General features: G+C 44.3%; 3 protein-coding genes across 4 annotated transcripts in view; 1 reads left to right on the forward strand and 2 right to left on the reverse strand.

Annotated features, from left to right (window-relative positions):
* Nucleotides 1–1,057: 1,057 nt before the first annotated feature.
* NHLRC1 (NHL repeat containing E3 ubiquitin protein ligase 1) lies at nucleotides 1,058–5,604 on the reverse strand. Of its 2 annotated transcripts, none has more exons than XM_083824057.1 (2): nucleotides 5,073–5,604; nucleotides 1,058–4,687 (listed from the first exon to the last, which is right to left on the reverse strand). In XM_083824057.1, the coding sequence occupies exon 2, from the start codon at nucleotides 3,799–3,801 to the stop codon at nucleotides 2,665–2,667; it is 1,137 nt and encodes a 378-aa protein (XP_083680183.1). In that variant the 5' UTR covers nucleotides 3,802–4,687; nucleotides 5,073–5,604; the 3' UTR covers nucleotides 1,058–2,664. The 2 variants fall into 2 exon arrangements, with proteins under 2 accessions (XP_083680183.1, XP_083680184.1); XM_083824058.1 differs by having other exon boundaries at nucleotides 1,058–4,780.
* A 141-nt stretch (nucleotides 5,605–5,745) lies between these two features.
* Nucleotides 5,746–15,525, reverse strand: TPMT (thiopurine S-methyltransferase). Its single transcript, XM_083824065.1, has 9 exons — nucleotides 15,381–15,525; nucleotides 15,051–15,193; nucleotides 14,216–14,308; nucleotides 13,120–13,252; nucleotides 12,650–12,702; nucleotides 8,566–8,640; nucleotides 7,751–7,836; nucleotides 6,652–6,696; nucleotides 5,746–5,880 (listed from the first exon to the last, which is right to left on the reverse strand). Exons 2-9 carry the CDS (start codon nucleotides 15,182–15,184, stop codon nucleotides 5,765–5,767), a joined length of 735 nt encoding a protein of 244 aa, XP_083680191.1. The 5' UTR covers nucleotides 15,185–15,193; nucleotides 15,381–15,525; the 3' UTR covers nucleotides 5,746–5,764.
* The window catches only part of KDM1B (lysine demethylase 1B), a 29,648-nt gene continuing 19,334 nt past the window's right edge, over nucleotides 15,525–25,838 (forward strand). Inside the window, exons 1-9 of the mRNA XM_083824054.1 lie at nucleotides 15,525–15,583; nucleotides 15,695–15,746; nucleotides 18,324–18,426; nucleotides 19,239–19,363; nucleotides 21,086–21,175; nucleotides 21,956–22,067; nucleotides 22,687–22,803; nucleotides 23,824–23,862; nucleotides 24,964–25,168. Of these exons, the coding sequence (XP_083680180.1) occupies nucleotides 18,337–18,426; nucleotides 19,239–19,363; nucleotides 21,086–21,175; nucleotides 21,956–22,067; nucleotides 22,687–22,803; nucleotides 23,824–23,862; nucleotides 24,964–25,168 (778 nt within the window). The 5' untranslated portion in view covers nucleotides 15,525–15,583; nucleotides 15,695–15,746; nucleotides 18,324–18,336. The remainder of the gene's footprint in view (nucleotides 15,584–15,694; nucleotides 15,747–18,323; nucleotides 18,427–19,238; nucleotides 19,364–21,085; nucleotides 21,176–21,955; nucleotides 22,068–22,686; nucleotides 22,804–23,823; nucleotides 23,863–24,963; nucleotides 25,169–25,838) is intronic.

The raw sequence follows: 25,838 nt of genomic DNA on the forward strand, positions 1-25,838 counted from the left end.
ATCTTCTTGTGTGATGAAAGAAAGATTTCAGGTTTTCCCTGAAAAACTGAAGACTTTTAACATGATTTTTATGTAGTTTTTTTAAAGCTTCTCAATTTGCATGCCCAGATCAAGTGAATTAAAACTGAATTCAGTGGTTTCTTTGATGCAGTACTGAACAATGCCAAATACCAAGCCTTAAAGCAAAAAGAAAACAGCATCATTCACAAAAAAAAAAAAAAGTATTTGCTTGCAGTCAGTAAATCAGAGAATGCAAGACATGGTGTGGGGCAAACTAGGTAGAAGAAAGGTGGTTTGCCCTAGCAGGTAGAATAAAGCAGAACCCAAACATCAGGTGATTTCTAGCTATATACCAAAGCAGACAGGAGAAGAATGGGCAACAACTGGAGATTTTGTGTATATTAAAACAACATGAGTCAAATACTCAAAAGTCAGCATTTCAGCTGCTAGTAAGCTTCCTACATGGTAGCAGGCACTAGGAAACTTGCCCACCCATGAGATCAGCAGGAAAAACAAGCTCCTGGTGCAGAGGAAGGTTTGAGGAGATGAGAGCTCACAGATGAAGTGTCCGGGTCCCACAACTGCTATTGTGATAAACTAATAATTATGTATGAATAAAGCATACATGGTATTACATGCATTTTGAAACACAGCAGTTCCCCAATGGAAGTGTTGTCCAATTGTTTTTATATCCCTCGAAGACAGCTGTCTTGGCACCTAGAAAGGCATATATAAGCCAGGGGGCTGCTTCTCTGAGTAAATTTCCTTCTTGAGCCCTCAGGAGGGCTCCTAGTCAGGGCAGGATACCTCCTACTGCAAAATATCTGAGAGATATTTCTGGTCCCACCAAAGGCACTTGCTGTGTGGCTTGGCACTAGACCAACTGTGCAGGCCCATATACTTTCCAACAGCAACAAATCACCCTACAACTTCAGCAGGATATCTCCAAATAAAACAAAAGAAACCACCTATACAGCAACTCCAACAGAGAAATTGAACTGTAACAGAGAAAACTGTGATAAAAAGAAGTTAGAAACTTTCACTAGATTGCCCAGCATAGGAGTAAGCAAATCACACTTTATTGGCAGGTCACTGTTCAATCAGCCTTTACAAACAGCTGCATTTAATAGTTTTGTTTGCCCTCTTTTATAAATGGTAACATGAGACGGATTAATACATTGTCTGAATTAGAGGACTAAAAATGCTTCAGTTTGAAATATTTGGAATATCGCTGGTACAGCAATACATGCAGTTACTAACTGCCCAGGAAGCCAGACCAAAAGCCAGATTAAAAATTAGCCAATAGAAAGACTACCTGTGAATTTCAAGTGTCTTTAGTTAATATGCATGCTTTCAGTCACTAAATACATGACCAAAAAAGTTTTATTCAATTTTGATCTACTTGTTTCTACCTCATAAAACATTTACATTTATATCTAACTTCCTTTTAGTGCTGAACCACCTAAATAATTACTTTAGGAGCAGAAATACATAAAAATGCAGCAGTGACTTCTAGTGGGTGCGTTAAATCCCTCTCAAAGTAATTCAGTTGTAACTTAATTTCCATGGTGCAATAAGGCAACAGAACTCATGTCCACAGTGAAACTGCTTTCAGGATAACATAAAATAACCTAAACCTGCTGTGTATTCACTACCAACAAAACCTCCTTTGGAAGCTGTGAAAAAGCAAGGCTCACGTTCCCCTTTCCCTATTATTACTCATCAACACCATTTCAGTTTTCAACTGAATCTTGAAGATTGGTGTAAAAGTACTAAATTAATTACGAGACAGATGCAGGTAGTATTGGAAATCTCCCAAGAGTACCTGTGTGAGTAACACAGCCAATTCAATTTTGTATATGCAGAAGTACCTGTGGTCTAAGCACCAATACGGGAGGGGCTGCTAGGGAAAGCTGCCCAAGCAGGTAATCACACACAAGACTTCATCTAGATGAAGACACAGGCTCATGCATTATACAGGAAGTGCTGCTGCTTCTGTACAACTCCAATAAAGGCGGCAATAAACTAATATAAAGAAAAGTGCATCCAGAAGTGCATTTCCCCAATATGGAGAAAAAAAAAAAAAAAAGGTTTTGAGCACCAATTCATGTCGTATAACTCACTAATTGCTGATAGCTCCTCTACTGCAATTGACCTTGGCTGGATCAAATGACCCTTTGAGCTGAATCTGCCATTTCTCCCATCAGTTCATCCAGTCAGTCTCCTTTCTCATGCAGAAATCCTACATAAACCGTTCCGTCACTCTCATGCTTAACGAAGAATAACGAAAACAAAATGCTGATGACGGTAAACAGAAGATGCATCCTTCTCTCTCCCAGCTGCAAGTCTTGGATTACTCCATTGCAGACGCTGCTATTACTTCGCAGTATGAATATTTGGTTGTCAAGGTATGGAATAGTTTTAAAATGCCAAATCATTTGGTTGATTCACTGTTGACTCTGGCCTGCAGTGGCCAGGTTGTCTCCTGTGGGTAGGCAAGGGATTTGATGCAAGTTATGCGGGAAGCAGAGCATGCTCGTTAAAGAGGGTAATTTCACTTCAAGTCGAGCCCAGAAAATACCCCCTCCCTACACACCTATGAAGACCAGGACTTTGCTTGCTTTGTGGGCAAAAGCAGACACAGCAGTATAAACCTAGACCCATTCAGGTGGAGCTATAGATTTTTACTGTGTGATCACCGCTGTCTAAAACTACGAGGGAATTGTTTGCTGTGTAAGTCAGTCCTATGGGGTATGAAAGCCCGTGGCTAATTAGAGGGTTAAAGCTGGGAAACTCCCCAGGTTTCCCTAAGCATATCACAGCCTGGCTACAGACATCTGTTACTACGATGCGACCCTCTTTGTCAAAGGCCACAGCCGTCGTGTATATTTTGGAGGGGAAAATGAGGTTCAGGCCAAAGCTATCCATCTGTCCCACGAGATCCATGTCTGCACTGAATATCTTTATCCGGGTGCTGCTGTTGTTGGGCCCCCTGGCCTTCAGGTGCTCTATCACCACAACAGCGCCCGAGGTCTGGCAGACCGCCACCCCTCTGGGGCTGGTTAACTTGGACCGGAGCATCTGGCACTTCTTCAGCTCGCCCTTTCCGAAGTCGGCCGTCAGGCGGTACAGAGCTCCTGCCTCCGCGTCCGTCAGGATCACGTCGCTCTCCGGGGTGGCGTCCAAGCCCCATGGCAGGCAGAAGCCCTCTCGCACCGCCAAGGCCCCCCTTCCCTCCCAGTCGAAGGCCTTCACCGCGCGGTCCCCGCCGTCGGTGACCACCACGTGCCCGTCCGCCGTGACGGCCACGTCGAGCGGGTACTTGATATCGTTGCCAGCCTCCCCGCGCTCCCCGAAGCGCTGCAGGCAGGACCCGCTCGGCCCGAAGACGTGGATCCTCTTCTTGCCGTCGTGGGCCACCGCCAAGCGCCCCGACTTGGGGCACGCCGCCACCCCCGTGGGGTTGACCAGAGTCCCCCAGCCGCCCAGGGCCAGCCGCAGCCCCGGAGCCCCGGGGGCGGCGCTGCCCGCGGCCGGGAGGATGCTGCAGGCCGGGCCCAGCACCTCGAGCAGCTGCAGCAGCGGCAGGCAGTCGCTGGTGTCCGAGGGGCCGCAGGCCCGCCGGCAGAAGGGGCACTCCAGCCGGCCCCGGCCGCACAGGGCGCCCACGCAGCCCCGGCAGAGGACGTGGCCGCAGGGCAGGTTGCGCGGCCGCCGCTGCCCGCCGGGGCCGTAGGGCTCGAAGCACACCCGGCACTCCAGCAGGCCCAGCTCCGCCTCGCCGGCCTCCGCCGCCGCCATCCCGGGGCTGGCCGGGCCGGGCGGCTGCCCCCTGTGGGCGGGCGGCGGAGGGACGGGGCCGCGCCGCCTCCACGCCTCCCTTGGCCGCCCGCCCGCGGCTGCTCCGTGAGGGGAGGGCGGACGCCGGCCCTCGAACACCGGCCCCCAGCCCTCAGCCTCCCCTCCCGCGGCCAGGAGAGGGTTTTGGGGGTCGCCGGGGAGCCCTGGTTTGGTGGGGGGGGGGGGGGTGTGTTTGTGTGTCTGTCACGCGGTTCCCGGTCGATAGAAAAAGTCTCTATTTAAAACTACAACAAGAAAATCAAATTACATACATAAAACATGCATCGGATTCATACACGTGTCCAGCTACCAAGTTACCTCAAGGTTGCTAGTGCTATTTATGCCTCTGTCAGGGCGAGGAAGCAGTCACTGTTGCATGTGATTCCCCTCGCTGTTCGGGGAAGCTTTTGAAAATGTGAGGGAAATATTTATGCTAAGTGCCAGTAGCCACTTTTCCCACTCACATCCACACACAGCATGGACAGCGTGTGCTCTTTTTGGAAGATGCTGCATTTACCAGGACGGCTTGTCAGCATGACCGCGCCCTCGTTCCTGGAGCCCTGCGCAGGACCCCAGGGTCAGCAACATCCAGCACCTGGCCTGGGACAGCTGCAACGCCTCTACAAACCTGAGATAAGTTTAACAGCTCTCACACCTGGAAAAAAATCTGGACAGAAATAGAGGAGATGCTTTAACCCAGTAGCTGCTGAACTGTGCAGAAGTGAAAATGTCCAAAACCAGCAGTTCCCAACTTAGCCGGCCCACGGGCTACAAGAAGGTAGCACTGTAAGCAGCGTCGTCATCTTCTCCGGTGACCTGGCGCTGAAGCAGCAGTAGCTCCCAGTGGCTGTGAGCAATATCGAGAGTTGTGGGTTGGGGGAGAGGCTGTAGGTTGGGGACTGCTTTGCTGAAAACATCAGACCCACTTGCAGCTCTAGGACTGCAACATTAAAATTGCATGTAGCTTTTTCTCTCGTTCTAGTCTTAATAAGTGGCAATATACTACATTGCAATCATACATTTCCTTTTTTTTTTTTTTTTTTTAAATAAGCCACCAAGGCCAGGACAAAGAGTCTTCAGAGTCCCCAGTTTTGTAATTTAAAAAAATTGCAATAATACCCCTATGACAATGATCAAAGACCTGCAAAGAAGGGTTTGTGTTCGGCTAACCACACAGAAGCCCCACAGGCTTTCTCTGACCCCTCTCGCCCTAGAGCCCCCTGCCAATTTACCTGCTGGTCGCTGCACTCTGGAGGAGGCAGCGGCACGCTCACAAGCGACCGCAGGAATATTTTCTTCCTGGACTCTCTCCTTCATTGTCAGCCATTTACTTCCCTCCTCTCTTCGCTACTCGATTACTGTTCCCCCGTGGCAGCTGTTGCCAAGACTTCCTGCCTTCTTGTTGCCAGCTCGTCTCTCAACCTGTAATCTAACGGGGACAGAGAGCAAGCAGCAAGCCGCGCCAGCTTCCCGCCTCTCTTGCCCAGCTGCCCTCGCTGGTGCAAGGCGAGCGGCATTTGAACAGCAAATGGAAAGCAGCATTTGAACAGCAGTTGCCATTACTCCAAGGCCGCGAGCCTCCGAGGAGGACCTGCAGAGCTACACACAGGCAGCAGCTACTGGCGGCCACAGAGAAGGGACCTCATTTATTTATTTTTTAATTCTATTTGAAATGATACAAAAGAAACACTCAAAAAATGCTTGTTGTGCATTAAGTTTGAGAAAAGCTATGCACATCTTAAAGCAGTGAAGTCAGTTATGTAGGAGAGTTGGCTTTGAAAGCAAAATCAAAATGAAGACGTCCCACAGACATTTTTCTGTACACTGAAGCCTGCTTTAAGGGTGTCCCAAAACATGTCTCATTTTAAAAAGTAAGATAAAAATAAAAGCTAGATGGGAGGTAAGTTGTTTTAATGGATTTTAATCAAGCTACAAACTTTAGTATATACAGAGTCTCCAGAAAATAATCTAGGCCCCATTGCCTGTGTCTGTCTGAGAAGTCACTGACTTTTTCGAGAAGCTTAATTTCACAGTGGTTGCCTGAAAAGGAGGAAAGAGTAATAAATTACTGAATGGTAAGTCACTGAAGAAAGCAAACTGTCAGAAGACAAAATCCTATGTACAGATGTCCCTAACTGCGCAACACAAATGCACTGAGGAAAACTTATTGGTCTCTTTTGCACTGGGATAAAACTGTCCTTGCCAATGACTCACTGTGTACGGACACTCCAGAGGTCTCGTAAAGATGTAAGATTAAAACAAGTGCAATAGCAAAGCATATCACGACCAATATTGAAAATTTCCTGACACAATTCTGATACATATATATGTGCTAATGAATTTGAGTTGCACATCTAGCATTTCTACAGCATGACATTTTACTTTTCTTCTTTGGCTACAAAAATACATCAGAAGCTTTAGAAATAATATGCAAAGGCATTGCATTAAAACCAGGGTAGACAGTGATGAGGTGCAGAGAAAGATGAAATTGTCAAGTAGGAGAAAGACTGAAGCTATGAGACCACAGTGTGCAGTCTGAATCCTGGGGGACTGCAAAGAAGCCAAGGGGAGAAAAGAGACAGCGACAGCCTCTTGGGTTTTCCTCGTGTCTTTAGAAAATGTGGGAATTTGCATTAACAGCAAAAACCTTGTGGCAACGTGATTTTTATTTCCCTCATTATTTTTCCATGACTCCATCTCTTACCTAAGTAGCAAACACATGACTTGGTCACTTGCTGCAGAGATAGAAGCACAAAAAAACATTTTTGTGTTTTGGAAAACATCATAAGGGTGAGACGAAACATTACTTACCAAACAAGCTTTTAACTTCAGATTCAGGAACATAAAACGGTGGGCCTGGAAAGGAAACGGTGAAGCTAATCAGAGAGGAGACAAACTTTTGTACTGCGACAAGAGAGCTGGAGCCAACCCCAGCACCCGGCCCCAGACAGGCGCCCGTGTGCAGCACCACCTGCAGGAACCAGAAACACCACGTAGGAGAACTGGAGGCACCTTGGTGGACCCCCTGGCAGCTTCAGGTGCTGCTGCTGGTGCAATATCTCCAGGCTGCAGCCAAGGCAGCCACGTTGTCAGAAGAGGGAAGGTCACAAACATGCCATGGATACAACCACTCTCTCTGTCATGTGGGAATTGGGCCGATAATCCCTTTATAGTGAAATGGCATGATTAAAGCTAAAAGCTGAATAGTAAGAGGGAGAGCAGTGAATTAAATTATTGTGGCTAATGATAACAAGACCTTCTCTCTGAAGAGTAATTATGCTGAACAGATCAAAAGCAGCAAGAAATCTATCTTTTGTGAATTTGTAATTAAAATAATAATTATAAAATAAAAACTAAACTTTGGTATCTAATAAAAGTTATAATAAGGAAAAATTCTTCATGGCCTTACAGAATTTCACCTCTTCCAGGCATATGCAGACCATGGTAGTGGTTGGAGGAAAGGCACAAGATGGGCAATGCAGTGCATTGCAAATATTGGGCAAACAGACCAAAGGTCTAACATGGTTGATGTACTTAGGAGTGCCCCAAGGTCCCTAGGCCAGACAGGATGGACAGAGTTACACTAAGCATTCACTTTTCCAGTTTCATTTTGTGGTTAGTATATCACAGGATCAGAACGGCTTGGGTCGGAAGGGACCCATCCAGCTCTTTAGATCACGTGCCGGTCTTTCACTTGTCCTTGGCATGTTTGAATGCTAAAGAGAAAGCAAATTTAGCATCAAGCTTGCTCTACATCTACAGTTTTTAACACACAGCCATATTGGCATGATTGTCTAACAAAGCTATGTTTGTTAAAAAAAGCTGAGGAAGATGCTAATACATATCTAACACATCTTTACACAATTTGTATTAATGTAAAACCAAACCATGAGGAGTGCAAAGTTCTCACCTTTGTGTTTGTTTGGATCATATAAAACAGTAACGAGGAGATAAGAAGAATTTTTCTCCATTAGGGAGATCATCAAACTGGCATAGCTAAAAGGAGATAGTTATACTTTATTATTTTGGAACTGCACAGATATTTAAGCATAGCATTCAAAATATTCACCAAAGAAGGTAACATGTAGTCCTGTGTGGAGACAAGTCAAACTGACCCACACAGGAACTAAGCAGAGATAAACGAGCATGAAATTCATGAAACATCTCAAATAAAGGTTTGTGGACACTTTCATAAAAAAGCATTTCTTATTTCCAATGCTCCTCTCAAAACTAACAGACAAAACACCGTATTCATCCGCCAGCCCAGAATGCAGTACAGAACTGATTTTTGAAATTATTTGAATTCACAAGATCACGTATCTAATTCAAAAATCCTGGGAGCAGGGTCAAACTACATTTGGGTTGGCTGTAGGCAAGAATGCAAAATTGGAGTAAAGAGGAGTGAGAGGAAGATGAAGACAGGGAAGAGAAGCAGATGGGTTGAAAAGGAAATAATAACATTCAGATGAGACTTGCAGCTCTGCTTCTTCTGGGTTGCAACAAACCACATATTTTCCCACCAAGAGGCAGGGCCGCTTCCTGAAGGAAGCTCACAAATCTAGAGCACTGCGCTCTGCAGCTGCGACTGACGCTTACGGCAGAGAAAAACTTGTTTAGGTTACTCTGCTCAGTGAAAGAGGGCTTGTCGACAGGTGGCAGAAGGTAACAAAACTGTGTCACTGGATGCATTAGAGAAAAGATTAACCGCCAAACAAATTTACTAACCGTTGTCTGTCGCATGGATTCACAGCCACTAGAGCTCCTCTGTCCCAAACCCCATCAAACTTGCCAACAATTGCACTATAGAAAGATGAGAAAAAAGGCTTAAAAATACTGATAAGGTACCTTCATCCTTATTCAGATGCTTCTGAGCGGTCGGCAGTAGTCTCCAGCTGGCTGTGCAGACCTGATTTGTTGTTAGGATCCGGCCTTTTCACAACCCAGAACATTGTGAACTGGGTCGCAAGAAACCTTCTGGTACATGGTTCTGCCATGATAGATAGCATGAGGTGCTGGAATTGTTCGTCATTTCACCATTGCTAGGGTGTGCTGAGACAAGGCAGGGGGAGGAAACACTTTTTAAATGCTTTTGGGATACAAGTCTGGTGTTTTTGGCAGTCACAACCTGCCATGACCCCTGAGGCAGCACCAACATACATCTGGGACATCGTTAACTCACGGCTTCCTTCTAGGACCCACACATGATTTCAAGCGCAGGGTAAGGAAGGCACCTCACTGCTTTAGGATTACTGAACGCAGCACACCCAGTAATTTTAAACACCCCAGTTCCCAGTCACATGCTCAGGACAGTTAGCTTCAGTCTGCGATTTGTTTAATCTTCGAAAAGCTAAGTTACTGTGATACTTGCCTCAGTCTAATGCTGTCACAGACATTATTTTTGCTCCTGAATGATCTGGCAGATGGCTTCAATGACTACCTAAAGCCTGCAAGTAGCCAAGACTATTGGAAAATGCCTTTATTAGCAGGCGTTAAGAGCAATCAGGGTGACACTAGAGATGAGGATGTTTACAGGCAGGAAAAGCCTTGTTTCTGGTAATTATTAAACCAGGAAATTAGAGAGTAAAGTAATAACAAAGTAAATTGCATAATTTTAAAGGAAGTCTGAAATACATTTACTTACAGAGGAAAAAAAAAAAAGTAGTCTGCAATACCTTTCTGCCTACTGGGACAGTGTCTGCGTCCAATTGCATCACCTCTTTCTTCACTTCTCCCTGCCCTGCTGCTCATTTCTTTGCAACGGCATCGCTGAGTTTCTGGCGTCTAACCTAGAAGCTGAGCCTGTACTTCCCGCTCTGCTGCGATGAGACATGATAACACTGCAGATTCCTGGCTCCTCTTAAAGCTTGCCAAGACCAAGCATCTAATTTGAATAAACAGTCTCTTATTTTCTTATAAGGATTTTAAAGAGACAGTGGGGATGAGGGGGCAGGTGACGAACTTGATTTTCTGACGCTTGCAGGCTGTTCTCTCTGCATAGACGAGTCTGCTGCACGACCTCAGGAAAACCCCTGCGTTTTTTTGCACCTCTTTTTTCTTTCCAACTCCAATCTGGTCTAACTGGAATGGTGGCGGTGACTCCACACAGGCATTTCAGGTACTTTACTCCCCACGGATTTCATCAGGGACTACAGACACCGCAGGCAGTGGGCAGCCTCCCGCTGCAGCCTTTCCCTGGTGCTGGCCTCCTGGCTGCATAGATCCCAGGAGCTCCCGAGCGTCTGGGTGCTCCCTGCCTGCCTGTACATCCCATTTGCTTCTGAGGAGAACCAAGCCAGGAGAAAATGGAAGAAAAATGTGCACAGCTTTCTTTCATCCTGACTTCATAAGGATGAAACTAAGGTATTAGGAAGCACTCCTCTTAGATACATCTTTCACCATACCAGTACCCAATCTTTAGCCTCACTTTATCTCCTGCTGTAAGTTTATAAGATAAGCAGCATGAGAGATGGCAGCCTAGATATTACTACGATTAAAAACAATTAAAAACAATCTAAAACAGAAATTCACATATCCACAGAAATCCTACTTCTTTTTGGTAATAATGTTGTGAATTGCTATCCCTATATGCGTTTAGTAGTTTCAGTTAAAGCAATTTTTATTTATAGTCTGGTAGCTATAATTGTATTAGGACGTAAGATGATTGTGTAATATAACTGTTTAACACACTTCCCAGAGTTCCCACGAAGAGCAGTAATTCCTGTTACTCTTTAACCAGCAAGAGCCTTTGAAATGTCTCATTCTGACAAAGGTCACAAGCACATCTGGGTTTTCCTCTAATGAATGCTAGGCGAGGAGATCAAAAGGATTTGTTTGCAGGCCAGCCTCGGCAAGAGAGAAATAAGTTTAATTTCTGTAATTACTGGGTAATTAATCAAATGGTCTGTACATAGAAACCAGAACTGTGTGCGCATTTTTGTAGTCACAGGTATCTGCTGACTGCTGTAGGGAACGAGGTTTGTACTTTCATCATAGCAGCACCCAGCACAGAACCATGCATCCAGAACACGTACCTGCCAATTTATTTTGTGAGGGACAAACCTATCTACTGGGCCCATTAATATCAACTGAGGTTTTCACTAATTACCTATTTTTAGTTTACTTCATAGTACTATCCCACCACATTATGATGGAAGTTATAGATTTTACCACGCTACCTGCTACTCAACTTAGAACCAAAATTTTTAAAAACTGCAGATGAGAAGCTCGAGCAGTCCCTGGGCAACTTGTCAACTCACAGCTAGAGGGGCTTATAGGAATCAACACAGCAAGGAGCTACATCACAGGGGAAGAGTGAGGAGGAAACCAGGCAGTATCTACAAAGTCGCTTTCGTACACTGCCCATCTGTTCCAAGGTGTTCATTTTTGCATTTGCCTCCTTATATACACACTCCGAACCAAACAGCTGCAACAGCAAAAGTCTTAGCAGCACTCTATCCTCTAGAGGACTTTGGTCTCCAGTAATGAATACAAAGGGGATCATTAAGCAAGCACTGTGTTCTTGTGTCCTAAGCGACCTATTAATCCTGTATAGGTTGACTCTCTGAAAAGCCTGTACACATAAAGATCCAGACTTGACCTCCTCCTCCTCATTGAACAGCCAGGGTACAAATTGTTACTGACAGTTGTTTGTATGAACGCACATAACCTCACCAAAACCCTAAACTCTAGGGTAAATTGTGTCAGAGCAAGAAATACAAGAGGAAGGAACTACAGTAGAGGACACTGGGCATCTTCAGCTTCCTTCAAGACACATTTCAAAACCAGAAGCATCACTTTCTTGCATGCTCTCCAACCTCCAGCTACCCCAGCACTGGTGTAGGTCTGGGGGTGTTCCAGGGCAGCCTTACTATTGTGAACTAAGGCCTATTGTGAACACCTTCTTGGGACAAACAAATAAACCAGATGCATTACTGTTCAAGGCAGAGTCTCCTATGCTAGAGGCTGGAGAGAGTCTCTGTACAACTCTGTGATTTGCAAAATTCCCCACCAGCTGACAGCTGAGCAGAAAGCCAGGTGCAAAGCCACCCCAAGATCTGAGAAGTAAATCCGAGGCCACAGAGAACAGCGGGCTGAAATATTTTTCAGGAGACAGTAGTGTGGACTGTGCTGAAACATTTTGCATTTTCCGCTGTGTCTTGTAACTGATGAAGAACGAATAAGAAATAAGGACATTTTAGCACTAAAATCCTTTAGAAGATATTAAGTTGAGCCATGGTTGTAAAAGCACTTGCAGTCACTGTCTGACAATATTTTAAAAGGGACATAAACTGGAGCGATGTTAAGTACTTTAAGCCCACTGAGAAAAGTATGTTAAGTAAAGCATGGGGCACATAAACAATGGGTACAGCTAACTCATGAATATGTTAATCAAGTAGTTTGGGGGAAAAATATATTTAGTACTTAATTACGGGAAAAGCTGTTTAAGACAACACCTCTGGTATATTCTCTTTACTTTCACTAAGCTACTCTGAGTAAGGGATTGTGCTAGGATTTTGCCTTGTAGAATCAATCAATAATATTGAATGTAATTTGTTTTTACTGCAAAAGCAAACGTGGTTTCCCATAACTTTTAGATGACAGCTTAGACGAGCCCATTTAAAGATATTTAGTTGCCATCTTTACCTAATGGTCAACAACAGGGGTAATTTTTGTTGGATATTGGCTATTCACATTTCTCACACAAGTTAATAAGAGTTTTCTTGAGAGGAGCTGGTTCAAATAAAATAATTTGACAGTATGAATACATGGTTGGTTATAGAAAATTGTAGAACACATTGTGGACTCCTACCTGGACAAATCATAAATACTGCAGCAGTACAGACAGATGTTTCCAGAGGTACTCTAGGATGAAAAGCAAGAGAAACAATATTTATCAGCAAACTACATCTTTAAATATACACTTAGGTGTCATGAAGAAAAACTGTTTTTTTTTTTTTTTTTTTAAACCAAGGTACATCTCCTGATCCCTTCCATAGAGGTTCTGATCTATCAAGGCATGCGACTGTCCATTTTTGAAATACGCTATCCTCTAAACTTCATATTTAGGCCTTTCAAAGTCATATGAAAAAAAAGGCCAAAGTAATAAGCTCAAAATAAGAACTTCTCAGTGCAAAACTACAACCCAGTGTTTCTTTTCAGACCTCATTAGGAGAAATGAACAATTACCAGTGGCATAAAAGCAGAAGGACTTGTTTGCTCAGTTACGCCTGCATTGCGTGGCTAACCACGCTAGATCGCGTGGCAACGCAGAAAACATACCTTCAACTTTTTTGCTCCCGCAATACCTGGGACTGGCTCCTCGCAATAAGGCAGACTCTGATCTGCAAAAAACTCCTTCAGCGCTTGCTCGCTGATGTCCACGCCGACGATGCTGTGTCCCAAGTCGGCCAGCCTGCACGCAGCAGAGAGTTCCCAGGTTTACTGAGGCCCACAGCTCAGGCCATTACTGTATGTGCACCTCAATAAGTATTTACTAGAGAAATGCTCACTCAAACCTGGTTCTAGGATGCACTGGTGTGTCTCCTCTTTCTGGAGTTTTCACGTTATTGAACACCACCCCCGCATGATGAGAGTTTAAGTTAGCACCCCTCAGCAGGCAGCTGATGGGGACTCACCAGCTTTATTTAGATTTAATTGCTTAATCATTACTTTCTATGAATGCAGTGAAAAGGAAGACTGCCCCGGCAGTGGCGCTCAGTGAGACAAGGTGGCAGGGTGTGGGTCCTCACTGAGGCAGCGGCACGCCTCGGGGCCTGTGGTCAGCCTAGGAACCCATCACCACGACCAGTTGTGGTCACTAGGGCTAATTGGGGGGGTGCAGATCAGTTGGGATGGGTTTGGCTCGTGTCCCTTACCCCCAGGGAACAGCACAGGCTTACGCAGCCCCTAATAATAAATTATAACCCAGCCAACAACTAGTGAAAGTAACATAAAGAAATGTAAAAAAAGTTGTATTTAGCCCAAATCACCTAAATTCCCAGGTGTGACATGCCACGTGGTCCCATGAGCACGTGCTCTGGCACAACCAGCCTCACTGTGGGCCATTTAAGCTGACATTGCCAAAAAATGAAGCAGCCATTAGGGCACAGCTTCTGCCGCTCTGTCCGTCACATATCCGGCATTCCCCAGGCTGAACTCAGGGCGGTCAGAAGGACGTTCAGGTTAGTCCTCATCCATCCCATTTGCGCCACTAAACCAAGCACCAGCAAATGAAACGGAGCAAGCCTTCAGTCTGCCGCCAGCAGAGATCCGGCACGCTTCCATCGGCCGTTGTAGGGCTGGGAATTCCCCCTCTCTCTCCCTCCTTCCCCACATCACTGAGATTTTCGCTGTTATAACCTGTGCCGTTTCGTACCTTTTCATGTCTACTGCTTTACCACAAAGTGGGAAAAATATCCTCAGTCCACTCCTGCCGCTTAGGAGCACGTCCAGGTACTTCTCTAGCAGCCTGCAGAAGAACAGATACTTTTTACTTTGCACTGAGAGCATTTGTGCTGGCTCAGGAAAGAGCCAAGCGCTACAAGATATCACACAAACTCCACCATGGGATACACGGCCCTAGTTAGAAATGCTATTAGAAGTAAAAACAAGAGCTATGAACATTCACCTTCCATTTTCTCGGAAAGCGAACTTCATGTCTGTTGAGCAAATTTGTCCTGGTTTCTGTTTGCTCGCCTTCTCAGGTAAACAAAACAACTTACCCACTTGTAAGAGGGCCGCAAGAGGCAGCTTAAACAGAATGATGATTAAACCTCTGGATCAATCATTTATACACGTCTCAAGTGTAAGTTTTATTAGTTACAAGACAGTATAGTTGGGTGTTCTCCCTCAGGCCCCTGTCCTCCAGGGCACAATAATTGCCCCAGCGTTGCTTTAGGCCCCGGTTTCATAACTTACGAACAGCAACGCAGAGCCTTTGCTTCAGACAACTTAAGACTTTTTAGTCAGGTCGCCTAAACTTTACAGTTTAAATCATGATTTAAGGAGGGACAGCTCTAAATGGAACGATGTCTTTTTTTTTTTTTTTTTTTTCGCTGCCATTTTTTAACAAGTGGAGGTCACACAGCTGCGTCAACGTTCAGGCAGTGCCTGTTTCAACGCGTTTCCCTACACAACCTCTCCAGCTTTAGGGGGGTTTGTTGGACGAACCGGGCCGCCCCCTCCCCGTCCCTCCAGCCGAGGTGCCGTACGGGTGCCCGTGCTCCTTGTGGAAGGCGGCCGCCCCCGTTTCCCACTTGTGCAGCCACTCCTGCGCCGTCAGCGCCCGGTCCTTCTGCGCCCCGCCGCCTGGCAGCTCGGCGGGCACGCCGGCAGGGCCGTCCATTTCCAGCGGCTGTGGGAGGGAGAGGGAGAGAAACGCCGGTCAGCCGGCACCGCGCACAAGCCCCGCTCCAGAGGGTTTATTTGGCTGGAGCGCTGCGCTGCCCGCGGTGCCCTCCCCCCCAAGGGTCTCCAGCGCCATCCTTCCCGTCCGAAATGGAGGGGCCGCTCCTCGCCCCCCGTCCCTCACACACGTCTACCTGGCGGCGCCGCGGCCCGGCTCGGGGGCGAAGGCGCCTGGGGGCCGGTGGCTGTGGCGGGGCCGGGCCGGGCCGGGCCGTGCTGGCGCCTCCCCCTCGCTGTGCTGAGCGGAAGCGGCGGCAGCAGGAGGCGGGCTGAGAGGAGGAGGAGGAGGAGGAGGAGGAGGAGGAGGATGAGGATGGCGCTGGGGACGGCCGCGGCGGTGAGTGAGTGCCCCCCTCTCCCTCAGGCGGCGGGGCAGGTGCAGCGCGGCCCCCGCCTCACCTCCGTGCCCCCCTCCATCCCTCCCTCTCCCCCTTCCCTCTCGCCGCAGCTGTAGCAGGAGGCGGCGCGGACACGCGTGGATGCGGTCTCCGGCCCCTGAGGTGAGCGCCTGGCGGGGACGCCCCCAGCCCCGTGCCGGGGCCGCTGTCACCGCGCTGCGGGCGGGAGGGCGGCGACCCCCGGCGTGGGGCTGGGGTCGGGGGGCTGGGGGCTGGGGTCGGGGCTGGGGTCGGGGCCGTGGCCGTGGCCGGGGCCGGCGCCCCGAGTTGTGTAAAGGTGTGCGCGGCCCCTCGCTCCCGTTCCCCTCTCGCTTCCTCTCTTTTATTTATTTCTCCTCTCTTTCCTTTCCTTTTTTTTTTTTTTTTTTTTTTTTTTTATTCTTTCTTTTCCCCAAGCCAAACTTGCTGTCAGCTCCCCGTGGAGCCCCGGGGGGGCTTTCCCTTACAGGCCAGGCTGGGCGAAATGTTACCGTGAGGGACGTGCTGTGTGTCCCCCTCTCCCCCGTCATGGGGGGCATTTCCTTGGCCGGTAAGACCACGTATATAGGGTTCAGAGCCAGTAAGACCACATTTATAGGGCGCGGAGCCAGCAAGACCCCGCTCATAGGGCACAGACCCCCCAGGCTCCGTGAGGTGCGCGCTGTTTGCTCCCTCTCCAAAGAGCCAGGGGTTGTGGGGTGAGCCCAGTGGGGTTTGTGGAGGGGACCTGGGGACGAGGTGACACGCAGCTGGATAACAATGGCCTTCCTGCAGCTAGCCGGCCGCCTCCTGCCCACCTCCTCATCCCCCGGCAGCAGCACTGACAGCACAAACATATTCGGGCTCCCGTACTGCCGGCCTCCGCCCTGCCAAACCGGAGGCCTGCCTGAGCCTTCAACATCCTCAGAGAACTTCTTAGCGAGCCATAACTGTCTCATCTCTCTTTTTTATTCTTCCCCTCCCAACCTCTCAAATGCAAGGAAACAGCACCAGTTTGCCTCCTGGGATGCTCGCACCTCTCCTGCAACCACCTGGAGGCACCGAAACCAGCCAGGGCCAGTGGGGGAGGTCAGAGCCTCCACCCTAAAGGCAACAGTATTTAGGGATGGTTAGCTAGTGGCCGTGGCCAGGAGGATACACGGAGGTGATACAAAGCGATACTGTTGTGCCCCCAACCCAGAGGGACAGCCCCAGGGGGAGAACAGGCACCGTTTCCTGGGGCTTCACGCGGTGCTTTGGGAAATGTCACATAAATGCCAGTGGTTGGCTCTCCTGTCTCTTCTTCTATCCTCATCCACCCCCGTGCAGTGGGGGAAGCTGTGGTGGAACATTGTTGGCTTTTTGGGGGAGTAAACATTGACATTTTTTTTTCCCCTCTAATTAATTATAATTGATTTTTCTTGTATAGAAAAAGAAATTAATTTTTGTGTTGGCTTGTCCGAACTCATTTCTCTCCTCACATATGTGGATATTGTGTGAATCTTCCCTTCTGCACCCAAATCAATTCCCTCTATGTTGAGGGCAGAATAAAGCAGCGACTTACTTGATTTATGTCAGCTTCATTTGAAACTTTGTAAAGATGCCCATTCTCTCCTCCTGCTACCTTTACTTCTGGCAAAATCCGTGAATGAAGCTACTGCTAGCACATCCCTTACTGTCAGCTTGAACAAGGAGGATGCAGCCTGGAACAACAGGGAGAACTGAGAAATTCCAGAAATATTAAAAAAAAAAATAAATAAAAATTGCAAACTAGTCCCTACTACAACAAGATAACCTTCATGACTCAGTGCTGTAGTACAAGGGTTTTATTTCCATTTCCTTTCTGTGTGGTGGAGTGCATTTAGATTTAATTCTTCCTCCAGGCTCTCCTTATTCTATTTTAACCCCTGCAAAAAGAACGCCTTTGATAATACCATTTTAAATGTGCTTTCATATCTCTGTGGCATGCTTTCTCACATTACATGCTTTCCAGCTTGCATGATGAACTATGGTCTTCCTGTTCCCACCAACGTAGTCAAAGACAAGTATAGATCTATCTTGTGGTGTTAAACTTCTTTTTTCTCCCGAAGTATGTTTAATAACTAAGTTTGTGATATTCCAGTTGCTTAAAATTGCAATGCAAACGTAGCTGTTTAGGCTTTATGTTCTGATGCATTTTTACAGGAGGGTGTGAGACAGGAGAATCTTGGAAATGGTATTTCACTTGGCAATAAACACCTCTTGAGCATGCTGTTTGGAAAAATGCTTTGCAGTGCAAATCTCTTGCTAACGATAAATCAGAAGGTGGTAGGAAGAGCATTGTGAAGACTGGTACTTCAAAGCTTGCATTATGGACTGATGTCTATTCACTTTGCCAACCCTAATTCCAGTCCAGATCTTGACGTAACGCAAACACAAATCAGATTATTGAAATCCAGGGTATGCTGATCTGGAATAACCTGTCAGGATGTACTCCAGGATCTAATTTTAACTCTGAATTTACTTTAAAATAAGATTGTTGTTTCTTTCCTCATAGTGCCTCATTCTCCTTTCTCCCCTGAATTGATAGCCAAGCTAAACAGATTCTTGTCTAGGTAACTCTGAATAAAGTAGCATTCTAAGAGTGGCTGTACTGTCCAGGTGATTAGACAGCTCTGCAAATTTAATCAATTTAATTTTTATTTTTCCTTAACTGCTGCGCTTTTTTTTTTTTTCCTCCAGGTCTAATAGTACAATGTCAACTGGAAGGGTGCGAACAAAGAAAAAGACATGTTCTTCAGACCAGTCTCCAGACAACCTTCCCCTGAGGAGTTCTGGAAGACAGGTACTTATAACAATTTGAAAACACATGGTTAGGTACTTTTTTTTTTTTTCCTGTTGATGTTTATAAAGAAAGAGGGCTTCACTGTGGATCACCTAGTACTCAGAGCATATATCCAGGGAGAGGGAGAATTTGTTAACTCTGTGAAGAAATAGTCAAAGCTTCTTATTTATGAAGAATATTCAGAAAAGAGGAATGCTCACTGTAACTTGTAAATTCTTGATATGTTAAAAATACAATCAGAGTTTTTTTCTGTGCAGCCAAGCAAAGCTGTCTGCCAATCGAGACTGAGACCTAAAACAACACAATACACACTACCTTTGAAGCCTAGAAGATGCATATGGTATACAGCTTTGTATCTGGAGTCATTCCCCCCATGGCCCTAATATTTTATTTGGTGTGCGGAGAAGATTGCCACTAATTACTATCAATAAGTATATGAAGAAGAGATTTTTCTGAAGGAGAAATACAACAAACGTTTGAGGCCTTACTCATTAGCAAGTGATGGAGCTTAAAATGTGATTTAAACTGGAATCTTTGCTTATAATCTCTTCAATGGCATCAGTTAAGCTAGGGCAAGACATTTTTAGCTTTAAATGATATTTCCATCCTTACTTTTTTTTTTTTGGTAGAAAAACTGACCTACTTTGACAGCTGTTTCATGCTGCAGCTATTTCACAATGAATTCAGAAAGTTTTGTTTGTATCATTTTAAACTTCCAATGCTATGCCACAACCTGCAAAGCTGTCTGAATACCACTGTGTGTAAAACGCAATCGTGTCATTTCTGGTCAGATTTCAGCTATTCTTTATTAGGTGAAGAAGAAAGCGGCTGAGGCAGCAGATGATGATGATGATGCGTCAGAGAAGAAATATAGGAAGTGTGAAAAAGCTGGATGCACTGCAACATGTCCTGTTTGCTTTGCCAGTGCAGCTGAAAGGTTTGTTTCTTTTTAATTTGATTTTTCATGGACTTCTCTAAAGTTGCAGTTGAAACTTGGAATTTTAACTGCATCCTGAAAAATCCCTTCATTTCTAAATGCAGAGAGAGAATTGAACGGTAGTAATACGAGACTTAAGATGCCAGGAAAGTGTCACAGTTATCCTTTTGTGGATACATTTCTTCTGCACAAGTTGCTAAATCTGATACAGCGTGTCTTTAGCTTAGAATAAGCTTATTGATGTTATTAATGGTGTCTTCTGGAATACACCTTGCTTCTGTGAAACTGAGAGTATGCAAGGGTAACCTGGAAGCTAAATGTGCTTCCGAGATGGAAAATAAAACCATCATTTACTGCAGAAACCCTTTTTTTGAAACCTGCTCATTTGTTGGAATGTTTTGCAGTCTGAGGCGAGATTCTCAGCTTCACGTTTTAGGTCTTGGGAGACAGTTGTGCTTATTTGAAGTCTTTGTTCTCAAGTTGTTTGTGACTTTTGGCCAGTCCTTTTGTGTTCTTACCCTGGAGATGCATCTTGTCAGTACCATGCATTCAGTGTCTGCAATAAGAAAGATATTAGATCTCATTATGCAGTAGGCAGACTGTAATTACATGGCATCATTCCCTCCCTAGCTAATTGGGGCAAACTTTCCTTGTTTTATTTATTCTTCAATGATGTTAAAATAATCCAGACACCTGAGAAACACCTGAGAAATCTGTGTTGGTGATTTATTTTTTATTTAGGAAACAACAGTTATTGCATAGTCATGTTTCCTGAAGTGTTATTTTAGTGTTGTAGTAGATATGTATTTTTCCCCTAGAATATGTGCTTTCAATGTCATTTATTTGACATGAGATCATTTCTTTTCTAGCTATTTCAGTTAGTAGCTTAGACCACTGTTTTTTACCTCATTAATTTGTCTTGAATCATTTCATTGAGTTTAATGAGAGTTTTCTAAGTGAAGAGTGGTTGCTTTGCATAATGAATATAATTTTTGCTAATGGATATTTCTTTCTGAGAGTATATAAGGAATAAATGCCCGGAACGTGTAACGGTTTCCTCAGGATTTTCTCTCATTGGGTTAAAATTGCAGCCACCTTGGTCATGTTAAAAAACAGGCAACATCTGTTTTGCGTTCAGATTTGCATGTACAGTTCTGTCAGCTTTTCTGGGGTGTAGATGTTGTAATGACTTATGAATCGATCGGTTACCCACACACGAAAAATACTCATTGAAATGACTTTCTCCCACCCCTGCACTAACATCAGAATGAAATGAAAAAAGGTAAAAGAAGGGTAAGTTTCTACAGAGAGGGACATTTGGAAAATGCTTTGTGTGTTGCAGTACATACTGTAAAAGCAACTGTATTTCGTGTCCAGGAACCATCTGCTTAAAGGGTACTAAAGAAAGGCTCAGTGGACCATTGTTAAAGTTGCTGGAAGCCAGACCAACTATAAAACTGCATATTGTGTATGCTTTGCCTCCTTTGCATCTGGTGCTGCTTAGTTCGGAAACTGGAAATGTCTGAGACAATTGAAATGATCTTCTCGTTATTGTTATTAGTGTGGCTGTAGTGCCTTGTGCAAGTCAGCCTTCATGAATGGAACATAATGGCCTGGCTTGTCCTGAATATATTGTTCACATTCTAGAATGTGCTATTGTCAATAGATTTTTTTTTTTCTGAAATGTTTTATAAAGCTATTTCTATGTCTCTTGCTTTACAGATGTGCTAAAAATGGTTATACATCTAGATGGTATCATCTTTCCTGTGGGGAACACTTCTGCAATGAATGCTTTGACCACTATTACCGAAGGTAGATTTGCCAAATAAGGTTGTGCCTTTTCAGTTCTTATTAAATTTTGACAGATGATACAAGTGCTGAAACCTAATATACATATGTATAATACAAAGTCTAGTCCTCTGTGCTTGCTTTATTTGAAGTTATGCTGAGATATTGGTGGTAAAACTGCAGGTGTTGTATGGACTAATCATCTACATGAATACGTGGCAGGAACAAAACCAGTTGTTTTATGCAAGATGTTTTGTGGGGACAGTTATTCTGAACCTTTCCTCCCTTTTAAAATGACAGGAGAGAATTTTAAAATATGAGAATAGTTTTAAGTATGTCTATTTTCTCTTAGTTAGCAGATTCACTCTACAATGTGAATTCAGGAGAACTTGCCTCTACATAAGACCAAAATCAGCAAGTAGCTTTCATGCTTGCAGTTCAGTGACTGGAGTCTCAGAGAGCACTTCAGGCTTCAAGCTCCTTTCCATTTGCGTGGGAGTTGAGTCCATCTCTACTGAGGCTCTTGAGTACTTGTGTGCTCAGCAGTACCTGTAACTCAGTCCAGGCTTCAGATTCCAGGAAGCCTGCTCATTATCAAGAGGACACAGTGGTCAGGATGCTCTTTATTGCTATCATGAGAGCCATGACTTCCTCTGCATTTAATAAGAAAATATAGAACTCTGCAGCCTTATTTCTCTGTCCTTATATAAAATGTTTAATTTTAGAATAACCACTGTTGCTTAAAATGACATAGATCATTCAGTTTTCTGACTGCTTGCTATTTTCTTTTCTCTTTCTTCTTAGCCATAAAGATGGTTATGAGAAGTATACTGCCTGGAAAAGGATTTGGACAAGTAATGGTAAAAGCGAGCCCAGTCCAAAAGCCTTCATGGCTGATCAACAGCTTCCTTACTGGGTAAGACAGAGAGTGATTTACGTAAGAGGGTGTATTTTCATGTGATGGTAGTCTGAGAAGGTATGCAGTTTTGTTCTGATGTTTAAATGAGCTCCCCCTGCCCCTTCTTTTCTATCTTCACCTCGTTTCTTGTTCTGAAAGACTTTCTGATATTGCATGATCAAGCAACAGGTCAGCTGAGTTTTCAGTTGGGCTTCCTAGTATTAGAGGGCTTGGGAAAAGCTCAAGATAATTTCCCTGGTAAAGGGAGAAGAGAAGGAAATATGGGAATTGAAGGAAGGTGTTTAAAAAATATTATTATTTTTGAAGTAGTGAATGATGTATTTTTGCAGCAACACTTGCAAAGCCTACTGAAGACAGTAGTGTAACTGGGTATTGAATCAATTTTGGATTTAGGTTCAGTAGTGAAATACAATCTTACAGGAGATTGACCCAAGATTTACGTATACCTTACTGATGTCTTACTGATGTCCTGAGCATTACAGGAGAATGAATTTAACAATTGTATTTAACAATTTCCTCATGTCTGCCTTCTTTCTGATCAGCTAGTTATGCTCCATTAACCTTATCTGTAATCAGTCAGTAACGAGTAAAAACATGTTTGTTTTTCGACTTGTAGGTGCAGTGCACGAAGCCAGAATGTGGTAAATGGCGTCAGCTGACAAAGGAAATCCAGCTGACACCACAGATAGCAAAAACATACAGATGTGGTATGAAACTAAACAATTCCACCAAGGTAGCATAGAAGACTTTTGCTCATTCTGAAACTAACAAGTATATTTTTCTTGTTTGCAGACATAAATTACTTCTTGTTTTGCTGCTTAATGTTTCTAATTTCAAAACAAGTGTCCGATGGCCTGGAGAGCCGCATGGCTTAAAAGCCTACAAGCTGTTTGGCTTTTTTTGTTTCCTGAGAGAAAATATCAAGAAAGAAGCATCTGAAATACTTTCTGTCTGCAGTCAACTGTAAAATCACTCATTCTAAATCTACTAAAAGATTATCAGCATGTATAAAATAGACATACACCAAAATGTGTTGGTTTTTTTTTTAAATTTTTATTTATTTATTTTTATTTTGGTTTTGTTTGGCCATACTTTACTATTGAGGAAAACATTTGAAAAGCTCAATGAGCTTTTATTAATTTTTAGCAAGTTTGTCATGGGGCTTTAAATGGAGAATATTCAGCTTTGGCATGAAGGTAACTCCTGAAATCTGAGAGTCCTTATAGTGCCATAGAATCGTTATAGCTAAAAACATAACATGAAAACACTGACCACGTGAAAGGATTGGCATTTCATCTTGGAACTTCATAATATTCTTAAAATAAATGAGAGAATTTTGTTTTTATAGTCTAGACTGGAAGATTTTCTCTCTGAAAAATGGGGAATCTTCCCAGAATTTCTCTATATAATTCTGCCCTCCCACCCCCATTTGTTTGTTTCAGTGTTCCACTCCATTTCATGGAATAAGACACATATCTTAATGTCTGATCAGTAGAGACTATTTTATTTAACAAATGAAAAAGGTTTTCTAGGGTGTTTTGGTTTCATGGTGTGTTGTGTTTTTAACTATGCGTTTCTCTATTATTTATTTTTACTAATACAACGCCTGTGCTACAGAAAGCTAACATTAATGAATTCTTTGGTTTGGTTTTTATGTTTATGGAACTATGCCGTAGCCAAATTGTTTTCTTTTATATTTAATTTTTGTCGCATGGCCTAAGAATAGCTCTGATTCAATTGACTTTCCTTTCAGACGGAGGGCTCAGACCAGTGTTCCATGCCTGAGGACTTGGTGAGTAGTGGTTGTTCCTCCTCATTTGTTCTAGAATATAAAAACAACCCTAAAGCATGGCATATGTCTTTCCTTTTCTTGGTCCTTCGGCCAATTGTAGTAGCATTTATGCATTTTGTTCAGGAAACTGTCAGACACTACTTGCAACAGAGCCTCGGGTTTTCTACTTTCTCATCTTTTTCCTCTCTTCCCTCGCTACCAGTTAGATTTCAGGTGGTTCTTGGTGTCTTTGGGTTGTGATCCGTGATTCAAAGTTTGCTCCTAATCCTCTCTTTTGATCAGGCAAAACAACAGCATTCAGTTGCCAGCTTTCAAACGAAAATCCCCATCCCCAAATTTCCCTGTCTTCCAGGTGGTTTCTATCTTTAGTCAAACTAGTCTCCTCTTTTCGGAAGCTGCAAAAGAACACCAAATCATGTTTTCTCTCTCCTCTCGCCCACAATACAAAACGTGATGTATGTTGGTGTTGCAATGGCTTTATGATCGTGTAACCCTGCATTTCAGATCGAGTATGATCTGATGTTCAATAAGCTATCGTTGGCAAGTGTCTCTGAGGTACCTCTATCTCAGGGCACCTGTTCAAGATCATTGTTCACTCTTGTAGGAGCTTGGTGGTTTTGTTTCATTAATGCATGTTTGCTTTGTAAGACAAGGCTGAATCGTTAGCATTTGTTAAGGTTTTAGAAGGTCTTGGATGGGGGTAGCACAATCTAAATAAAATCGAACAGTTAGTTTAGACTTTTCTAAGTTCAGATTTCTGGATGCATAAGCAACTGTAAATGCTTTATAAAGGGCCTGATTAGGCATAGATTATTGTCACGGTATGTCTCATCTGTTTGCTTTCCACATGGGTGTGGAGTTTGTGAAGTTTCAGCTCTGCTTCTGAGGAAGATGTTAAGACTGCAGGTTTTCTGTGTCAGGCTGAGGAAGGGGAAAGAGGGAGAGAAAATGTCTTTTTGACTTGCAATTCTGAGATTGGTACTTCTAGTGCTTTTTGGTCTCAGCTTTGGAGGGAGGGGGGAATTGGTTCATTTTCCAACGTTTTCAAAGTACTGACGTGTTCTCTTCTCCCCTCTTTCCTTCACTTCTCCGCTTGGCCAGAGAGTGGCTGAAGTTTCAGACCATTGGTGGTACTCCATGCTCATACTCCCTCCTTTGCTGAAAGACAGTGTGGCAGCTCCCTTTCTAGCTGCATATTATCCAGACTGCGTGGGCATGAGTCCATCCTGTACCAGCACTAATCGTTTACCTGGTGAATCCAACCTTGTGAAGTTAGAGCACCTAAAGAGCGTGCCTAATTTGACTGGTAAGAGCCATCTGCAGGGCTCTGTTGCTTAAATAGGTGTGATGAATTTTGTCTTACAACTGAGTTTGTAAGGCACACAGTGCTCCTGACTCAGAAATGCCGGTTCTGTTCTCAGCACTAATACACTCTCTCTGTGTGACTGCCTCTGTACTTCTTTGTTGTAATTTATTCATTTGTAAGATAAAGGTAATACATTTCTCGTGACATTTATTTAAGGTGTAATTACAGATCTCATAGGCTTTTGGATTACTACCTGTTATTTTTTTAATACAAATGGGAAATTAATATGTGGGTACTCAGTGATCATTTGCTTTCTTAAGGAAACAGATTTATAAAAACAAAATGTGATTCTGCTGGTTTTGATGTTGGCGATCTTTGGGGTTTGGAGAAAAGGATTGGATTTCTTAAGGCATTTGGATTCAGCTTAGGTTAGCTTTTCTGCTAATAACAGCTCTGAGACCGATAGCCTGGGTGTGCTGATCTGCAAAATAGGCCCAGTATGGAAAAAGGTAATGCAGGATTCCCATACTCATCTGTACTGATATACCTCAATACTAGCTCAGAGGGAGTGCTTTGAGGAAAGTTCAGTTTCTGTGTCATCCTAGCAGGCTCTGCTATCCTTAGGTGCTGAAAATAAATCCACTCATGTACTGAACAGTTGCTTATCTGC

Source organism: Anser anser (assembly GCF_964211835.1).
Source record: "Anser anser genome assembly, chromosome: 2".
Classification (NCBI taxonomy): Eukaryota; Metazoa; Chordata; class Aves; order Anseriformes; family Anatidae; genus Anser; species Anser anser.

Coding starts and splice junctions, on each gene's coding strand:
- NHLRC1 (XM_083824057.1), bottom strand. CDS start 3,801: ATGGCGGCGGCGGAGGCCGGCGAGGCGGAGCTGGGCCTGCTGGAGTGC.
- TPMT (XM_083824065.1), bottom strand. CDS start 15,184: ATGGACGGCCCTGCCGGCGTGCCCGCCGAGCTGCCAGGCGGCGGGGCG. Junction 7,837..8,565: donor AATCCATGCGACAGACAACG/GTTAGTAAATTT, acceptor ATCTCCTTTTAG/CTATGCCAGTTTGATGATCT. Junction 5,881..6,651: donor TGAAGTTAAAAGCTTGTTTG/GTAAGTAATGTT, acceptor CCTCCTTTTCAG/GCAACCACTGTGAAATTAAG.